Source organism: Chiloscyllium plagiosum, unplaced genomic scaffold, assembly GCF_037043375.1.
Source record: "Chiloscyllium plagiosum isolate Xiang-an unplaced genomic scaffold, Cpla_swu_hap1 HiC_scaffold_7, whole genome shotgun sequence".
Taxonomy (NCBI): domain Eukaryota; kingdom Metazoa; phylum Chordata; class Chondrichthyes; order Orectolobiformes; family Hemiscylliidae; genus Chiloscyllium; species Chiloscyllium plagiosum.
The window spans coordinates 64,480,440-64,494,939 of record NW_028270145.1 but is presented as its reverse complement, the minus strand read 5'-3'; the positions used below and the strand labels follow the sequence as shown (position 1 = coordinate 64,494,939).

The 14,500-nt window shown below is 39.6% G+C and overlaps 1 protein-coding gene across 13 annotated transcripts in view; it reads left to right on the top strand.

The window, feature by feature from the left end:
- baz2ba (bromodomain adjacent to zinc finger domain, 2Ba) overlaps positions 1-14,500 on the top strand; it is a 356,889-nt gene that overhangs the window by 273,113 nt on the left and 69,276 nt on the right. For all 13 annotated transcript variants that reach the window (XM_087989090.1, XM_087989091.1, XM_043693832.2 and 10 more), the window contains 4 exons: positions 7,132-7,272; positions 11,026-11,280; positions 13,601-13,815; positions 13,897-13,971. In XM_087989090.1, coding sequence (XP_087845216.1) covers positions 7,132-7,272; positions 11,026-11,280; positions 13,601-13,815; positions 13,897-13,971 — 686 coding nt within the window. The remainder of the gene's footprint in view (positions 1-7,131; positions 7,273-11,025; positions 11,281-13,600; positions 13,816-13,896; positions 13,972-14,500) is intronic.

Sequence of the window (14,500 nt, the reverse complement as noted above, 5' to 3'; positions counted from 1 at the left end):
GCAGTGCTAACCACTGAGCCACCGTGCCACCCTTAATGCATCACAGAGAGTCCATCTGCAGCTCCAGAGCTGTCATGCGGTCAAACAAGAGCTACAGCTGGACACACTCTTGCAAGTGTAAGAGTCAGGAACGTCAGACACGTTCCTAAGCTCCCACATCAAGCAAGAGGCACATGCCACGCGTCTGAGGTCCCTTGCCATTGTAAACTTAGCTTTATATGAACTAATTAAAACCAAACAATGCACTTAAATATATTAAAAAGAAATAAATAAAAGCTTTACCTTACAGAGAGTCTCTTTCTTCCGGTTAGAGGAGGGGGGGGGGGCGGGAGGGAGATACTACACGTGTAGTATCTCTGGTTTAGCCACTGCCCAAATATAAATTAAGCCCTTACCTTCCCGGCAGCCCTCACTTACCTCACCTTCTCTTCTCGCCGCTCTGTCAAAATGGAAACCCGACTCCCGAGGTAAGTCCCTTTTTATGTGGGAAAACTTTCCCTTCCTGGCAGCCCTCACTTCACCTCACCTCACCTCACCTCTCCTCGCAGCTCTGTCAAAATGGAGACATTCGGTCTCAAAATGGACAAATTTATTAAGTATTTAAATGCAAAGCACATACTTTTAACTATTCGAGATATCTCAATCACAATCTTTCACTATCTTGATTTCTGTAATTAACCCCAAACATTATTATTGGGGAGAGTTTGCATCTGGCCAAGCTGAAACTTTGTTCAGCGTCTTCACCACGCCTTCTGACGTAGGGTGGCACTTGCACAGAGTTCATCTTTGAGTGTTATTGAACAAAGGGATTTCTTCAGGTTCTTTATGCACAAGTCTCTGTGGCAAGTATGTGCCTTAGTTAGAATTATGTGTGAACATGACTAATTCGGAGCATTTTGTCCAAATGCATGTCTTGTTTGGACTTATCCATGCACGTTAGCAATCCTGAATATTTTGGCGAAATGTATGTTTTTTCTGGTAGAGATAGCAGTTCCTGATTCCCTGCAGTTTAAACTCTTAACAGGCCTGACCAACTCAGAGTGATTCCATTCACATAACAGCCCATTGTTAAGCCAGTTATCTTCAGCCTTATTCAACATCTTCCCCCCTTTGATCCAAAGATTTATCTGAGCATCATCTCTATTAGGTTTGCAACATCCTCCAAGACACCTCCAGACAATGCTGAGCACTACCTTCTAACAGTGATGTATTCTCAACAAAGCATTACTTCAGTTGTGTAATTTAAAATGCCATTTAGGTCAATGTACTTATCAAAATTAGTTATAAATGTTAGCAAAGTTACAATCAGTCTCGTCTTATCGCAAGTACATTGTTGTACGCCTTTCACATCTTGCAAGATTCATTTGTTATTTGTGTGGTATTAAATGTATGAATGGTAAGAAATACTACAAACTAGCTATGCTTACATCATGTTCCACATTCCCTTTCTTTTGTGACTACCAACATCCCTCTTTCAACCTCTCCAAGGTGTTTTCTAACCCTTGGTGTCCATATATATCATGGTAGCAATAAATCATCTGATTCTTTTCCCACTCTGGTACTGCAAATTTCACTTGACACAGTAGCACACTTTCTTTTTCGCGTAAGCCTTTTTGTTCCTTATATTCCATTTCTCCCTTTCCTTCCAATACTTTTATAATTCTTTATACTTTCTTTATTCTCCTGCTAAGTCGATTGGGGCCACTTCTTTCTCTTTCTATGCTCCTATTTCCTTGATCTGTGGCTGCAATTCTTTTCTTGATATTGCCCTTCATTTGACTAATTCATCTGCCTTTCTATTTCCCTCTGGTGATAACTTAGAATGAGCTTTTACTTTCATCACTCTGTATTCTTTCCCTTTCGCGTTTTCAAAGATGTACCTCAGCAATGGGGTGGACGGTAGGACCTTCCCCATCTGCTGACACAGCCTCTCACCTCCCACAAGGGTAAGTATTCTGTCAGACTGTTGCATACGTATATACTATATGAATAGATAGTAGATCCTGGGGGTAATTTATTTGGGTGGCTCACTATGTATGCCACTGCTACCAACTCAGCTGCTTGGGCACTTATGATCTTTGTCAGCTTGAGAACTATGCTATCCATTTCTTGTCCTTGCTCGTTTTCCATATAGATACCACAAATAGTTCTCCATTCTCCATATTGTACAGATGGAGAGCTATCAACAAAAACTTTTAAGGATGTTGTGGATTCCCTTGCTGTTTTATTTTTATCTTTGTCTGTCTCTTGCCTTGGGTATTCCCTGTATTCTGTTTACCAGTATTCCATCCTTTTTGTTTTGATACAAATAGTCCCTTGGGATTATTTTCTGTCACCACCTGACACTCACAGAGTGTCCCCTGGTAAAATAAGTGATCTGCTAACACGGTAGTACTTTTACCCTGTTTACCTCAATGTTTCTCCTTTGTAATAACAGCGTCCACCTAGCAATTCTGTTTTGGCTCGCTGTGCTATCATTGATTTGTCTGTTCAGCAGCATCTGAATGGGTCTATTTTCAGTGGAAAAGCAAAGATAGCACAGTGAGCCAGAACAGAATTGCTAGATGGACGCTGTTGTTACAAAGGAGAAACATTGAGGTAAACAGGGTTAGAAGGACGACCATGTTAGCAGGTCACTTCCTGCCTCATTATCTGAGCCTTTTTCGGATTCATTTTTAACCCAAACTCCTTTAGTAGTTGCACTTACTCACTCAGGAGTTGGTGATACTCCTGTTTGGTTTCTGTTTGCAGAAGCAAATCACCAACTTACTATATCAGGCAGTCTGGTTTATAGAAGTCCCACAAACCATTGCTTAACCACTGATGAAAGATTGATGGGGAGTTGTGAAATCCCGGTTACAAAGCTGTCCACATATACTGCTGTCCCCTAGAGGTAAATGCAAATTTATGCTGACACTCCCTGGACAAAGGGATTAACCAAAATTCATTACTTATATCCAGCACTGTAAACCACTGAGCAGATTCACTCTGTTTCATCATGGTTTTGGGGCTAGTAGCCACAATGCATGCGTTGAGGGTGTTACCTTATTTAATTGTGGATAAACAATAGTGAGTTGCAATTCCCGTCTCGTTTCTTTACTGGCCAAAGAGGTGAATTGTTTGTCAAGGCAACTCGCCTTAACACTTCTCGTGCTACCAGACTTTGCACTACCTTTTCTACATCACCTTTTGCCTGCTTGGGGAATACATGCTGCTTTTGGGGCTTTGGATCTGGGCCCTGTATACACACCTCCCCTTTCATCTTATGTTTGGCAACACTTTCTGGTTTTGTCAAATAATTCCTTGTACTATTAGGTCCTCACTCATGTCAGTAGGACTGATCCATATTTCTCCCACTGAACACGTTCTCGCCTTGTACTGTCCTGAAGGGATTTCAGCAAAAAACCGCTCCTCACTTATTCCTGGTGTGTGCCATATCATACAGTTCACTGGATCAAAGCACAGTCCTGCTCTGGCCATGGAATCATTCGCAGGATATGCTCTTGATTTGTTGGGAGTTTTATTAATGCTATTATGGGATGCATCACCTCTACCACTCCTATTTGTATATTTAAATGGCTAGTCATTTATCCTACTTGAGAATGTCCTGTAAAACCACTCAAGGTTATTTCTGTTTCTATTTTCAGGGTGGTGTGGGATCCACCTGTGTCCCAAAGGAAATCAAAAGTTTGGCCTCTTAACCTACCATTCAGTAAGGGTCTCCCTGTCCTAACCCATTTTGAAGCACATGTCCATAATTGAAAGGTCTTGAGTCTATAATTGTGGGTTGGGTACAACCCACTTGATGCCTCAATTCGTTGCACATTATGTAGCACAGACTGGGGTCCCTTTGGGGGCAAGGGTTGGACCTGCATCTGATATGCCTTATCCCTCCAGGGGTTTGGACAATCTCTGGCATTGTGCCCTTCCTTGCCACAATTAAAACACTTCCATGAGCCCCGGAGTCCTACTATTCCCATGGCTGTAGGCAGGACTCCTTGTCCACGCCGATGTCATCTTCCTATGACTTGATAGGGTAGTGGTGGCCCTCTTGGGACTGATCCCTTTCCTTCATTTCGCCATTCTGCCCCTTGATCTCTAAGAGGCATCATTTGTCCTCCCTGAGACTTATATCCTCTTATCTCCTTTTCCCAAGTTCTGACCATTTTCCTCAACACCACACTTTGTTGGAAGGCTCCAACATGTCGCACGCCTTTTGTGACTCCTCTGTACCATGGGACACCAGTATACAGATCCATCGGTTATCAAAAGGTGTGGCCAAACTTTGCCGGTCTAGCCCTGGGCCATGTACGCTCTGGAACACTAGCCGCAGCCTTGCGGCAAATGCAGTTGGGTGCTCCCTTTTCCTATGTCTATACTTAGTCAGGACTTCCTCTGGGACCCCTCAATTAGCTCCCATGGCCTTCAGTACAGCATTCTTTAACTGATCTAATGTTTCCCCCTCCTGCAATTTGTGGCTCAGGCAAAGCTGAATGTATAGTAAGTAGGATGGCGACACATCAATATTAGTTTTTCCTCCTCATCATTATCTAACCTGTGTATGGTTCACTGCTTGTGGGTAGCTTAGAACAGCTCTCAGGGTTCATCCCCAGGATGACAATCCCCAATACTCTAGCTTTTATCTGTTAGCTGTCAAAAATCATGAGGTGATATATGGAATGTCAGGTGATTGTGGTTGCACACCTGGCACTGCTGGCTATTGTCTCCTCGTGATTGGCAGGGGGTTCATAGAGACAGTGGGCCTTTCTCCTGCTCCTCTCTCCAGATAGGTCCCCATTCTCCTGATTCCTCCCCACTATATCTGGCTGCTTCATCTGCTAGCCTTCCCCAGTCAAAGAGGGATAATATGTGTAATTACAACCCTCCCCTTCTCTAAGGTTAGGGTTGTAAATACACATATTATCCCTCTAAGCAATTACCTGACTCTACAACTTCTCTGTTTCATACACTTTGTATGATCGCCTGAGGTCCCCTTTTGCTCCTGTGCTGACTGATGCACAACAATCATTGCTGTTATTAAATCAGTACACTGTCTTTAACTTCTCTGTCTGTGTGTGAGCCTTTTTAGTTTCCTCTTCACTTTTCTCCTTTTCCCTTATCAATTTCTCTCACTGATTTTGATACTGGTTCATATGGCTTTGTAAATTCCCAAACTTCTCGGTCAGTCAGTCTCTTCATCTCTTCTTTAAGCTCAGCAACTCTGTTTGTAGCTTCAGTCTCACTGCTGCTTTTCTGCCCAGGTTTCTAGCACACAGTCTATGGCTACAGCTTTCTGCACTTTCTCAGAGTCTTTTTCCCCCCATATCATGTGCCATATGCCAAAGAGTATCCCCATGTGTTTCTGTTTCCCTATCAGTCCTACCGGGTACTCTCTCACGTACTGTTGCATAAATCCTCTCCAATCAGAGTCCCCTTGACCTACTATTCTCTGTTAGTGCTAACCTTCTTTGTGTGTTCGCTGTTCTTTTTGTCTTTTCTCACTACCAAATTTCCGTCTCTTCCTTCCTGACACCTACTTAATCCGAGCCCTAATAAGGGGCAACAGCCCTCTTAATTTCAAGCAGGGTGTTGGAAAATTCAGAGGTTACCCCGTCTGGCTTTGGAGTAACTTAAAGTTACTTTCTGTCAACTCCCACCAAGGATGCCATAAATATGTTCCCTGTCTCTGAGTCACACAGTACATACATAGACGAAGATACAGTGGAGACATTTAGAGCTCTATAAAACCGCAATTAATTTATTAAGTGCTTAAACGAATAACACACACTTTTAACACTAGAGAGATCTCAATCACTGTCTTTCACTACCCTGATTTCTGAAATTAACCCCAAATGTTATTATCAGGAAGAGTTTGCATCTGGCCAGGCTGAAACTCTATTCGATATCTTCACTACGCCTCCCGATGTAGGGTTAATCTTTGAAGTGTCGTTGAACAAAGGGATTTCTTCAGGCTCTTTATATTCATGTCTCTGTGCCAAGTATGTCCCTTATTTGGAATTATGTGTGCACGTGACCAATTCTGAAAGTTTTGTCCAAATGCGTGTCTTGTTTGGACTTATCCATGCACATGAGTAATCCCAAATGTTTTGTCCAAATATATCTGATCTAGTATAGACAGCAGTTCCTGATTTCCTGCAGCTTTAACTCTTAGCAGACCTGACGGACTCAGCATAATTCCATTCACATAACAGCCGATTGTTAAGCCTGTTATCAGTTCCTGGTATCTTCAGCCTTATCCAACGTTGGTGGTACATAAGCCACATGGACTGCAGCTATTTCTGAGGCAGTTCATCACCTTCCTGTGGGCAATTGCAGATGGGTGACAAATGCTATCCTAACCAGCAGTGCTCATGTCATCACTAAATGAAAACTAAACTGCTCTCTGTCTGATCTGAGCATTTTACTTTACTGAGATTATACTGGTTTGATACTCCAAGCATGGATCAGGTTGGCAGCAAAACATCAAAAACAGCAGCTTATATTTACAGTGCCTTCAATATAATGAAACGACTTATGTTGCATCAGAGGAGCATTGTAAAGCAATGTTTAACGCTGAGTGATGTAAGCAAAAATTAGGTCAGATGACCAAAAGGTTTTAAGGCATTTCTTAAACAAAGAGAGCAAGGTTCAGAGGCAGTGAGCTGTAGGCTGGTATTAGGAACCTGTGGCCTCAGCAACTGAAGGCACTGCATTAATGGTCTTGCAGATAAAATTGAGGAAAGTCAAAAATTTAGAATTAGACTAGCGCAGATATCTTGGTTCTAGAACTGGAGTAGATTGCAGAGATAGGGAGGGGCAAGGCTATGGAGGGATTTGAAAACAAGGATGAACATTTCAAAAGCAAAACATCGCTTGCCTAAGTTCCAGTATATGTCCGTGAGCGCAGGGCTGTCAGGGGATTGTGTCTTACTGCAAGTTATCATGATCTGTTCAAGATTCAATGTCATAGAGATCCATTCATATATATTAACGTTAACGTTGCTCATTTTTGATCCTGAAGTATACTGTCATGACCTTCTAACTTTGATTGATCAGTGTAACTAAATTAATGAATTCTTCAACCAAGCATGTGAAACAAGAAAGAAAGTTATAATCTATTGTTACTCAAAGGAAAAGGAGCGACTAAAGCAAGAGAAGAAGGTTGAGAAACGTTTAAATAAAGAACGGAAATTAGAACAGAAAAAGTTGGAGCTGCAAATGGCAAAGGAGCTAAAGAAACCTAATGAAGATATGTGTTTGTCAGATCATAAGGTAAATCTTGCACAACAATTAACTAATTTTTTAAATTCCCCAAATAGTTCATTGTTCATAGGATGAATCCTTCTGTTAGTTCTTCCACTGAACTCAGCACTGTATTTGTATGTATGCATGCATATTTTGTTTGAAATGAGAATGTTGCTGCAAGAGTTTTTAAGTGTTCTGACCAAATAATCATCATAGCCCATGAAATGTGATCATTTGAAACACGAACATTCTCAAAAAGAGTGACGCAAAGAATGATATAAATCCAAAAACTGTTGATTAAGAGATCTTAAAAGTAGTGAGAGAAAAAGTAGAAGAGTTGAGATCTTGGAAACAAATCAAATTACAATAGAAGTGTGTTAATTCTCAAAGGAATACATGAATAAATAGGGTGGAGAGAAAAGCTGAGGAAAATGCGGAGTTGAGTATTTGCAGCTTAGATGCCATATGAGGAAAAAAGTTCAGTGCAGTCTTAATCACAATAGCATTGTTTAAAAATGAAACATATTAAATGATGGAGGAATTAGATCAGAGATGAGATGAGCATAATATATCTGCTGACATGTTTATCTTTTTGTCTAAGTATTCTAGAAAAGTTTTTGGAAATATCTTTTTCAGATGTCAGTGTTATTCCACTCTTGAATGCATTTTGTTTTTATAGAAAGTTAAAAGTTGTTGAATATTTGACAGCAAAGAGACTAAGCTTCATGACAGTAACTCAGTACTGGAGATATGTCTGTTGTTTTTCAGGGTGGTGGACACGGCTTTTAATATGGTCATGAAGGAAAACATTAATATCAATGTCAATATTTATTGCCATTCCCCAATTCCCCTAAAACAAGGTTGTGGTGAACCAATCAATCATCAGTCGGTCTTAAAAGTAAGAGTGAGACATCCAGTAAGGATAAGAGATGAATACCATTGTTTTGCCTTGTGATAAATATGAACAAATTGTCTTTGAAGAAGTGCGGCTCGGGTAAATTAGTGACGAGAAGAGTGCAACGAGAAGCATTTAATTTAAGAATATATTGGAGTGAGGAAGGACACATTTCCTGAATTATCAAGGTAATTAGGGATGCACAAAGACTGATTGTCGAGTAGTTCAAATAATTTGGGATGGCAAAGGAAATTTGGATTGCAGCTGGTTGAATAAGAGCAGAAGTGAAGAGACTTTATTCATTGAAGTTGATGGGAATGAGTTTTCAACATAGAAAATGATAGAGTTGTTAAATTTAATTTTGCTTGATTTAAAAGATTAGATTAGATTACTTACAGTGTGGAAACAGGCCCTTCGGCCCAACAAGTCCACACCGCCCCGCCGAAGCGCAACCCACCCATACATTTACCCCTTACCTAATACTACGGGCAATTTAGCATGGCCAATTCACCTGACCTGCACATCTTTGGATTGTGGGAGGAAACTGGAGCACCCGGAGGAAACCCACGCAGACACGGGGAGAACGTGCAAACTCCACACAGTCAGTCGCCTGAGGCGGGAATTGAACCCGGGTCTCTGGCGCTGTGAGGAAGCAGTGCTAACCACTGTGCCATCGTGCCGCCCATTACTAAAAGAATAGTAATAATAAAAAAAAGAGAAAGATAGGGTAAAATGTAATGTTGGTGTTGGTGACAAGATTGTATTGCTGCATTAAATGGCACAGGCACTTAACTTGATTGCAGTAGGCCTTCACAAGGATCAAGGTCCCTGGGCAGACATCCCACTCAGCAACAGGTGCCAGCCAATCAGAGGCCAACAACTTTTTATTTGTTCAGCAGAGCCACTGAGTGGAACGTAGGCCACAGGTGACGATGGCTGGAGGGATGTAAGACAGAGCAGTAATTCTCAGCATGAATTGTCCACTTAAGAAGCTTCTTTATTTCACCAGATTGCTTGGTTATTTATGTCATCATGGATATGTGCTATTTGAATGAGCAGGTATAGAACACAACTCACTTCTTTTTGGAGAGTCTGGAAAACAGGCTAATTGCTGAAATGGTGATTTAATGATGGCAGTTTTTATAAATAGCCAAGTGAGAAAGAGATTCTAGATAAGCCATAGGATCAATTTTTTTCTGAGGGAATAGGCTGTCTGTCAGGGATTTAAGAGAAGAACAATAAAATTTGGGTCACTTGACATTGGGATTGGGTCATGCTAGTAAGTCAAAAGTGCCAACTAACCCAGCCATTAAGAATTCCGCTATTGAGAGGCATAGAGTTACAGAGATGCACAGCACAGAAACAGACCCTTCGGTCCAACTTGTCAATGCTGACCAGGTATCTTAAACTGATCAAACCACATTTGCCAGTATTTGACCCATATCCCTCTAAACCCTTCCTTTTCATATACCCATCCAAATGCTTTTTAAATGCTATCATTGTACCAGCCTCCTCCAATAGCTCATTCCATACATGCACCATGCCTGCGTGAAAATGTTGCCCTGAGGTCCCTTTTAAATCTTTCACATCTCACCTTAAACCTATGCCCTCTAGATTTGAACTCCCTTATCTGCAGGAAAGACCTTGACTATTCACCCTATCAATACCCCTCATGATTTTATAAACTTCTTTAAGATTCCCACCTCAACCTCTAATACTCAATGGAAACTAGTCTCAGCCTATTCAGCCTCTCCCTATAGTTCAAACTCTCCAACCCTAGCAACATCCTTGTAAATCTTTTCTGAACCATTTCATAACATCTTTCTCATGGCAGGGAAACTGGAATTGAATGCAGTACTCCGAAAGTGGCCTCAACAATATCATGTACAGCTGCAAAATGACATCCTAACCCCTGAACTCAAAGCACTGTCCAATAAAGGCAAGCGTTCCAAATGCCTCCACTACCCTGACTACCTGCAACTTCACTTTCAGGGAACAATGAACCTACATCCCAAGGAGGACAAACTGCTGGCGGTTCTTTTGCAATCACTTCGGTCTGAAAACACTGCTATTTTATGGAGTAACTTTGCCTGCTACATTCGTGTAAAAAGTTCAGAATTCACACGACACTTCTGACCTTGTCCATCTCAGTCCATCAAGCACCTCCACAAGGCTACCCTTGGTTAAAAGGAGCCAGTATTCAAATCGTTAATATGGTTGCCTGACTAAATATTCTCAGCAAACATTTTGTCACTGTCAATCTGTTATGACAATAATGCACAGAAAGCAAGGCCTTAATATTGTTTTGACCTGTCCTCAAATTTGATACAAGTGTGAGTGTTTGTGCACGTATTTCACATTTTTTTAAAAAACTGCACTTTGTAACCTGGCACCAAATTAGAAACTACTTCTCGCAAGTACTGGAACATGCTGGTTGATGGAACTTTCCGGTCTGTAGTGCTGAATAAAACACATTTTACTTGACATGGAATGAAGAAATGATTAAACTGGCAAAAAAAAAAGTCCAAGATTTAATTTATTCTTAATCATCATGTTCATAGCTATTTTATTGTGCCCCTTTCAAACCAATGTTTCACATTTATTTATATCTGTGCTTCGGTAACTGGAGGATATGACTCAATTGAACGATCAATCACCCATGTGTTCTGCAATTTTTCTCAATTTATTTCCTATTAAGAACACATGCTGAGACAAAAATCTTAAAGTTTTAGAAAAGGACTTGGCCAAGTAGGCACGTGTAAGTTAACATTCATTGGATAATGATGGTAACCCAATAACTCGTGAAATGAACCATCATCTGGCTCGTTATTCTTCAAGAAATATTTATTTGTACTATTTGTTCTTCTGTTTGTTTCTGCTGTTAGGCTCTACCAGAATTCCACCCCATTCCTGGTCTTGTACTACCTGGGGGTGCTTTTGCTGATTGCCTTATGGTCGTACAGTTTCTCCACAACTTTGGTAAGGTTCTAGGCTTTGATTTAAGTATTGATGTCCCAACTTTGAATGTACTTCAAGAAGGACTGCTTAATGTGGGTGACAGCATGAGAGAAGTCCAGAATTTATTGGTGAGACTATTGGCTGCTGCTGTACATGACCCAGGGCTACCATCAGGTCATAAGGTATGAATACACTTTGTTTTTTATTAATGATTACTGCATTGAAATGAAACAACGTAACAGATTGTTGTTCATAAGTAGTTGATTTTCTTTTATAATTATAATCCTCACTTTTAAAGATATTGTAATATATTTTATTAGCCATGGACTAGCCTATTGATCAAGACAAACGTTGATTAATTTGTCAAATTCAATTCAGCTCATGGTCTAATGAACTATTTCACACACACAAAAACAGGTACGAGACCATTTCAGCAACAAAATCAACCAGGATTTTTCACTATTAAATGCATAAATTAGTGATCAATTGTCAGACATTGACCATCAATTGGATTTAAAGTTTCTTGAACTAGTTACCGTTTTTTTTAGATTTCTTGCAAGTGTGCATGTGTGAATGAAAAAGTTTGGACTCAAAAACTGCAGAATGTGATTCAGATTCAATATCTGAACAGTTACAAATTGTTTACTTAAATTGTTTGTGGACTGCAGTGTGAAAGGTTGCAGAACTTTGAAGTGCAGAGAAATCTGAGTGTCTCAGTGCATGAATTCCAAAGGATTAGTATGCAGGTATAACAAGTAATCAGGAAAACTAACAGAATTGTTAAGGTTTATTCAGTGTAAGAATAGGAAGGTTATGTTTCAATTATACAGGATTTTTATGAGATCGTATCTGGGGTGTTGTGTACAGTTACCAAACTTAGAGAAGGATGTTGATGCATTGAAAGCGGTTCAGAGAAGATGTATTAGTGTAATACCTGGAATTAGCAGTTTCCTTTATGACAGAAGGCAAGATGGGCTAAGCCTGTATCTTCTGGAGTTTAGAAGAGTTAGAGGTGATTTAATTGAAATATATAACATTCCAAAGGGTGGATAAGGAAAGGATGCTTCCTCTTGTGGGAGTATCTAGAGCTTGATATCATTTGAAAAATGGGGTCATCCATTTAAGACAGATGAGAGAAATATTTTTCTCTGAAAATTGAGTCTTTCGAATTCCCTTCCTCAAAAAGCTGTGGAGGCAGAATCTTTCAATATTTTTAAGACAGATGTGGACTGTTTCTTTATTACCAAGGGGAAAAATGATTATTGGGATTTGCAGGGATGTAGAGTTGAGGTTAAAATCAGATCAGACATGATTTCATTAAGTGATGGAGCAGGCTTTAATGGCCATGTGGCCGACCCTTGTTCCTTCTTCATATTACTGTATTGTAAAGTAATATCAGAATTTAATTTTTCTTTAACTTCAGATATTATTTTTAAATCGGGAAGTAATAGTAATGCAAAGTTCAGCACCCTGTTTTAAAGTCTCAGTTTAAAACCAATGTTGTCAAAATTTGTTCTGTTACATCAACACGGAAACCAACATTTTTTGTGAATTCCAATTTGGGTCCTCAACTTTTCTAAAGGATATTGCTATAAATACAAATGCAGATTTAGAGTACTATATTCACCTCTATGCAATGTTTGTTTTAACACATTCCATGTTTCTGTCAAATACCCTGTGGGATGCCATTTGAAAATATAACAAGCCTTTTTTCTGTCCATTGATATCTCAACTCAAATTGAATAGCTGGAATGCCTTTTAATATGTTAATTTCAATTGGCTTCTCTCTAATATTGCTCATTTGAGTTTTAAAGATGAATACTGGTATCATAATAATTCCTTTCAAGCAGCAAATGAGTGTTTATAAAGAAGCCTTTTTAAATTTAAGGGGATTTTTGTTTTAAATTATTCTTACTGTCAGTGTGAATTGTTCTAAAAGAAAAAATAGCTCATTACCCTTGGTTTATGGCTTTAGATGTGGAAAGAAGACAGGATAATACAGGCAATGTCACTCATCTTAAAAGTAAAATTAAGAATAGCTTGAAGGAATGTATCATGCTTTTGGCGATGAGGGTTCTATATTTTCTTGGACTGAGCCCCAACTATTATTTCTATTAGCAGATGGTGAGACACATGGAAAATTCCTACAAATTAATCAAATTTGTGGAATTTTCAGTACTGAATGTGATTTTGTTCTCTGAACCTTCAAAAGGTTCATTGAATAGACTTTTTTGCTAGACCGAGACTTGATTTTGATCAACAAGTAGCTTTATTTATTTCAGGCAGAACTGAACAGAATAATGCAACACAATGTATATCTATCCAGCTTCCTTGATGCAAAAAGTAATAAAGCCCTCACTTTCTGTTGATCCACACATTGACTTGACTTGTATACTGGGGGAAATTCTTGTCAGATACAAACATTCCTGTACTTTATAAAGAGTTGCTACCACATTATTAATAGTAATTTATGTTCATTTTGATAAATATTTTGTACTTCAGGCACGAACTTTTCTTGGAGACCATGTGACCAACGTCAGGATTAACAAGGACACTGTTTCAGAGATCTTACAGATCTACCTGGAGGCCCATAATGGACAAACTGAACTTAGTCAGAGTTTAAACACAAAACCTTTCCAGGCACACACGCCAGCTCAGAAAGCTTCTGTACTTGCATTCTTGGTTAATGAACTTGCATGCAGCAAGGTTGTGGTAAAGTAAGTGTTTTATCTTAAATTTCAGATAAAGTGTGCCTTTTAGAAGAGGTCAATTGATAATTTGTGTTGCATCTTTTTCAGTGAAATTGATAAAAACATTGACCACATGTCCAATCTGAGACGAGACAAATGGATTGTGGAAGGGAAACTTCGGAAGTAAGTTTTATAATGTCCTTCCTTGGACAAAGTAAAAAGAGTAGACCATATGCTCTATTGAGACTTCACCATTCAACACAATCATGATGCTTCAATTCACTTAGCCACCTGCTCTTTACATCATTTGACTTCTGAAATACCAAACTTTTGTCTATTCCAATGATAGAATCAACAATGGAGCATGCATTGCTTCTATACTTGAGTAGAAAATGCCAAAGATTTACAACCCATTGAGTGAGGACATTTTGCCTCACTCAATGCGTTGTGAATCTTAACTGATTCACCCCTTATCCTGAGTGCCCCTATGATCTCATTTCCCAGCCAAGTGAAACAACATCCGTCTACTCTGTCAGTCTCCTTAAAAAACCTATACATTTCCAAGAGGTCACCTCTCATTGCTGTAAATTCCAGAGAATATAGACCCAATTTACTCAGTCTGCCATCACAAGTCAATCTTTTCATTCCAGGGAAATCTAATGAAATTTTCCTTCTGATTCATATGCAGTTGTATCCTTCCTTAAATTTGAAG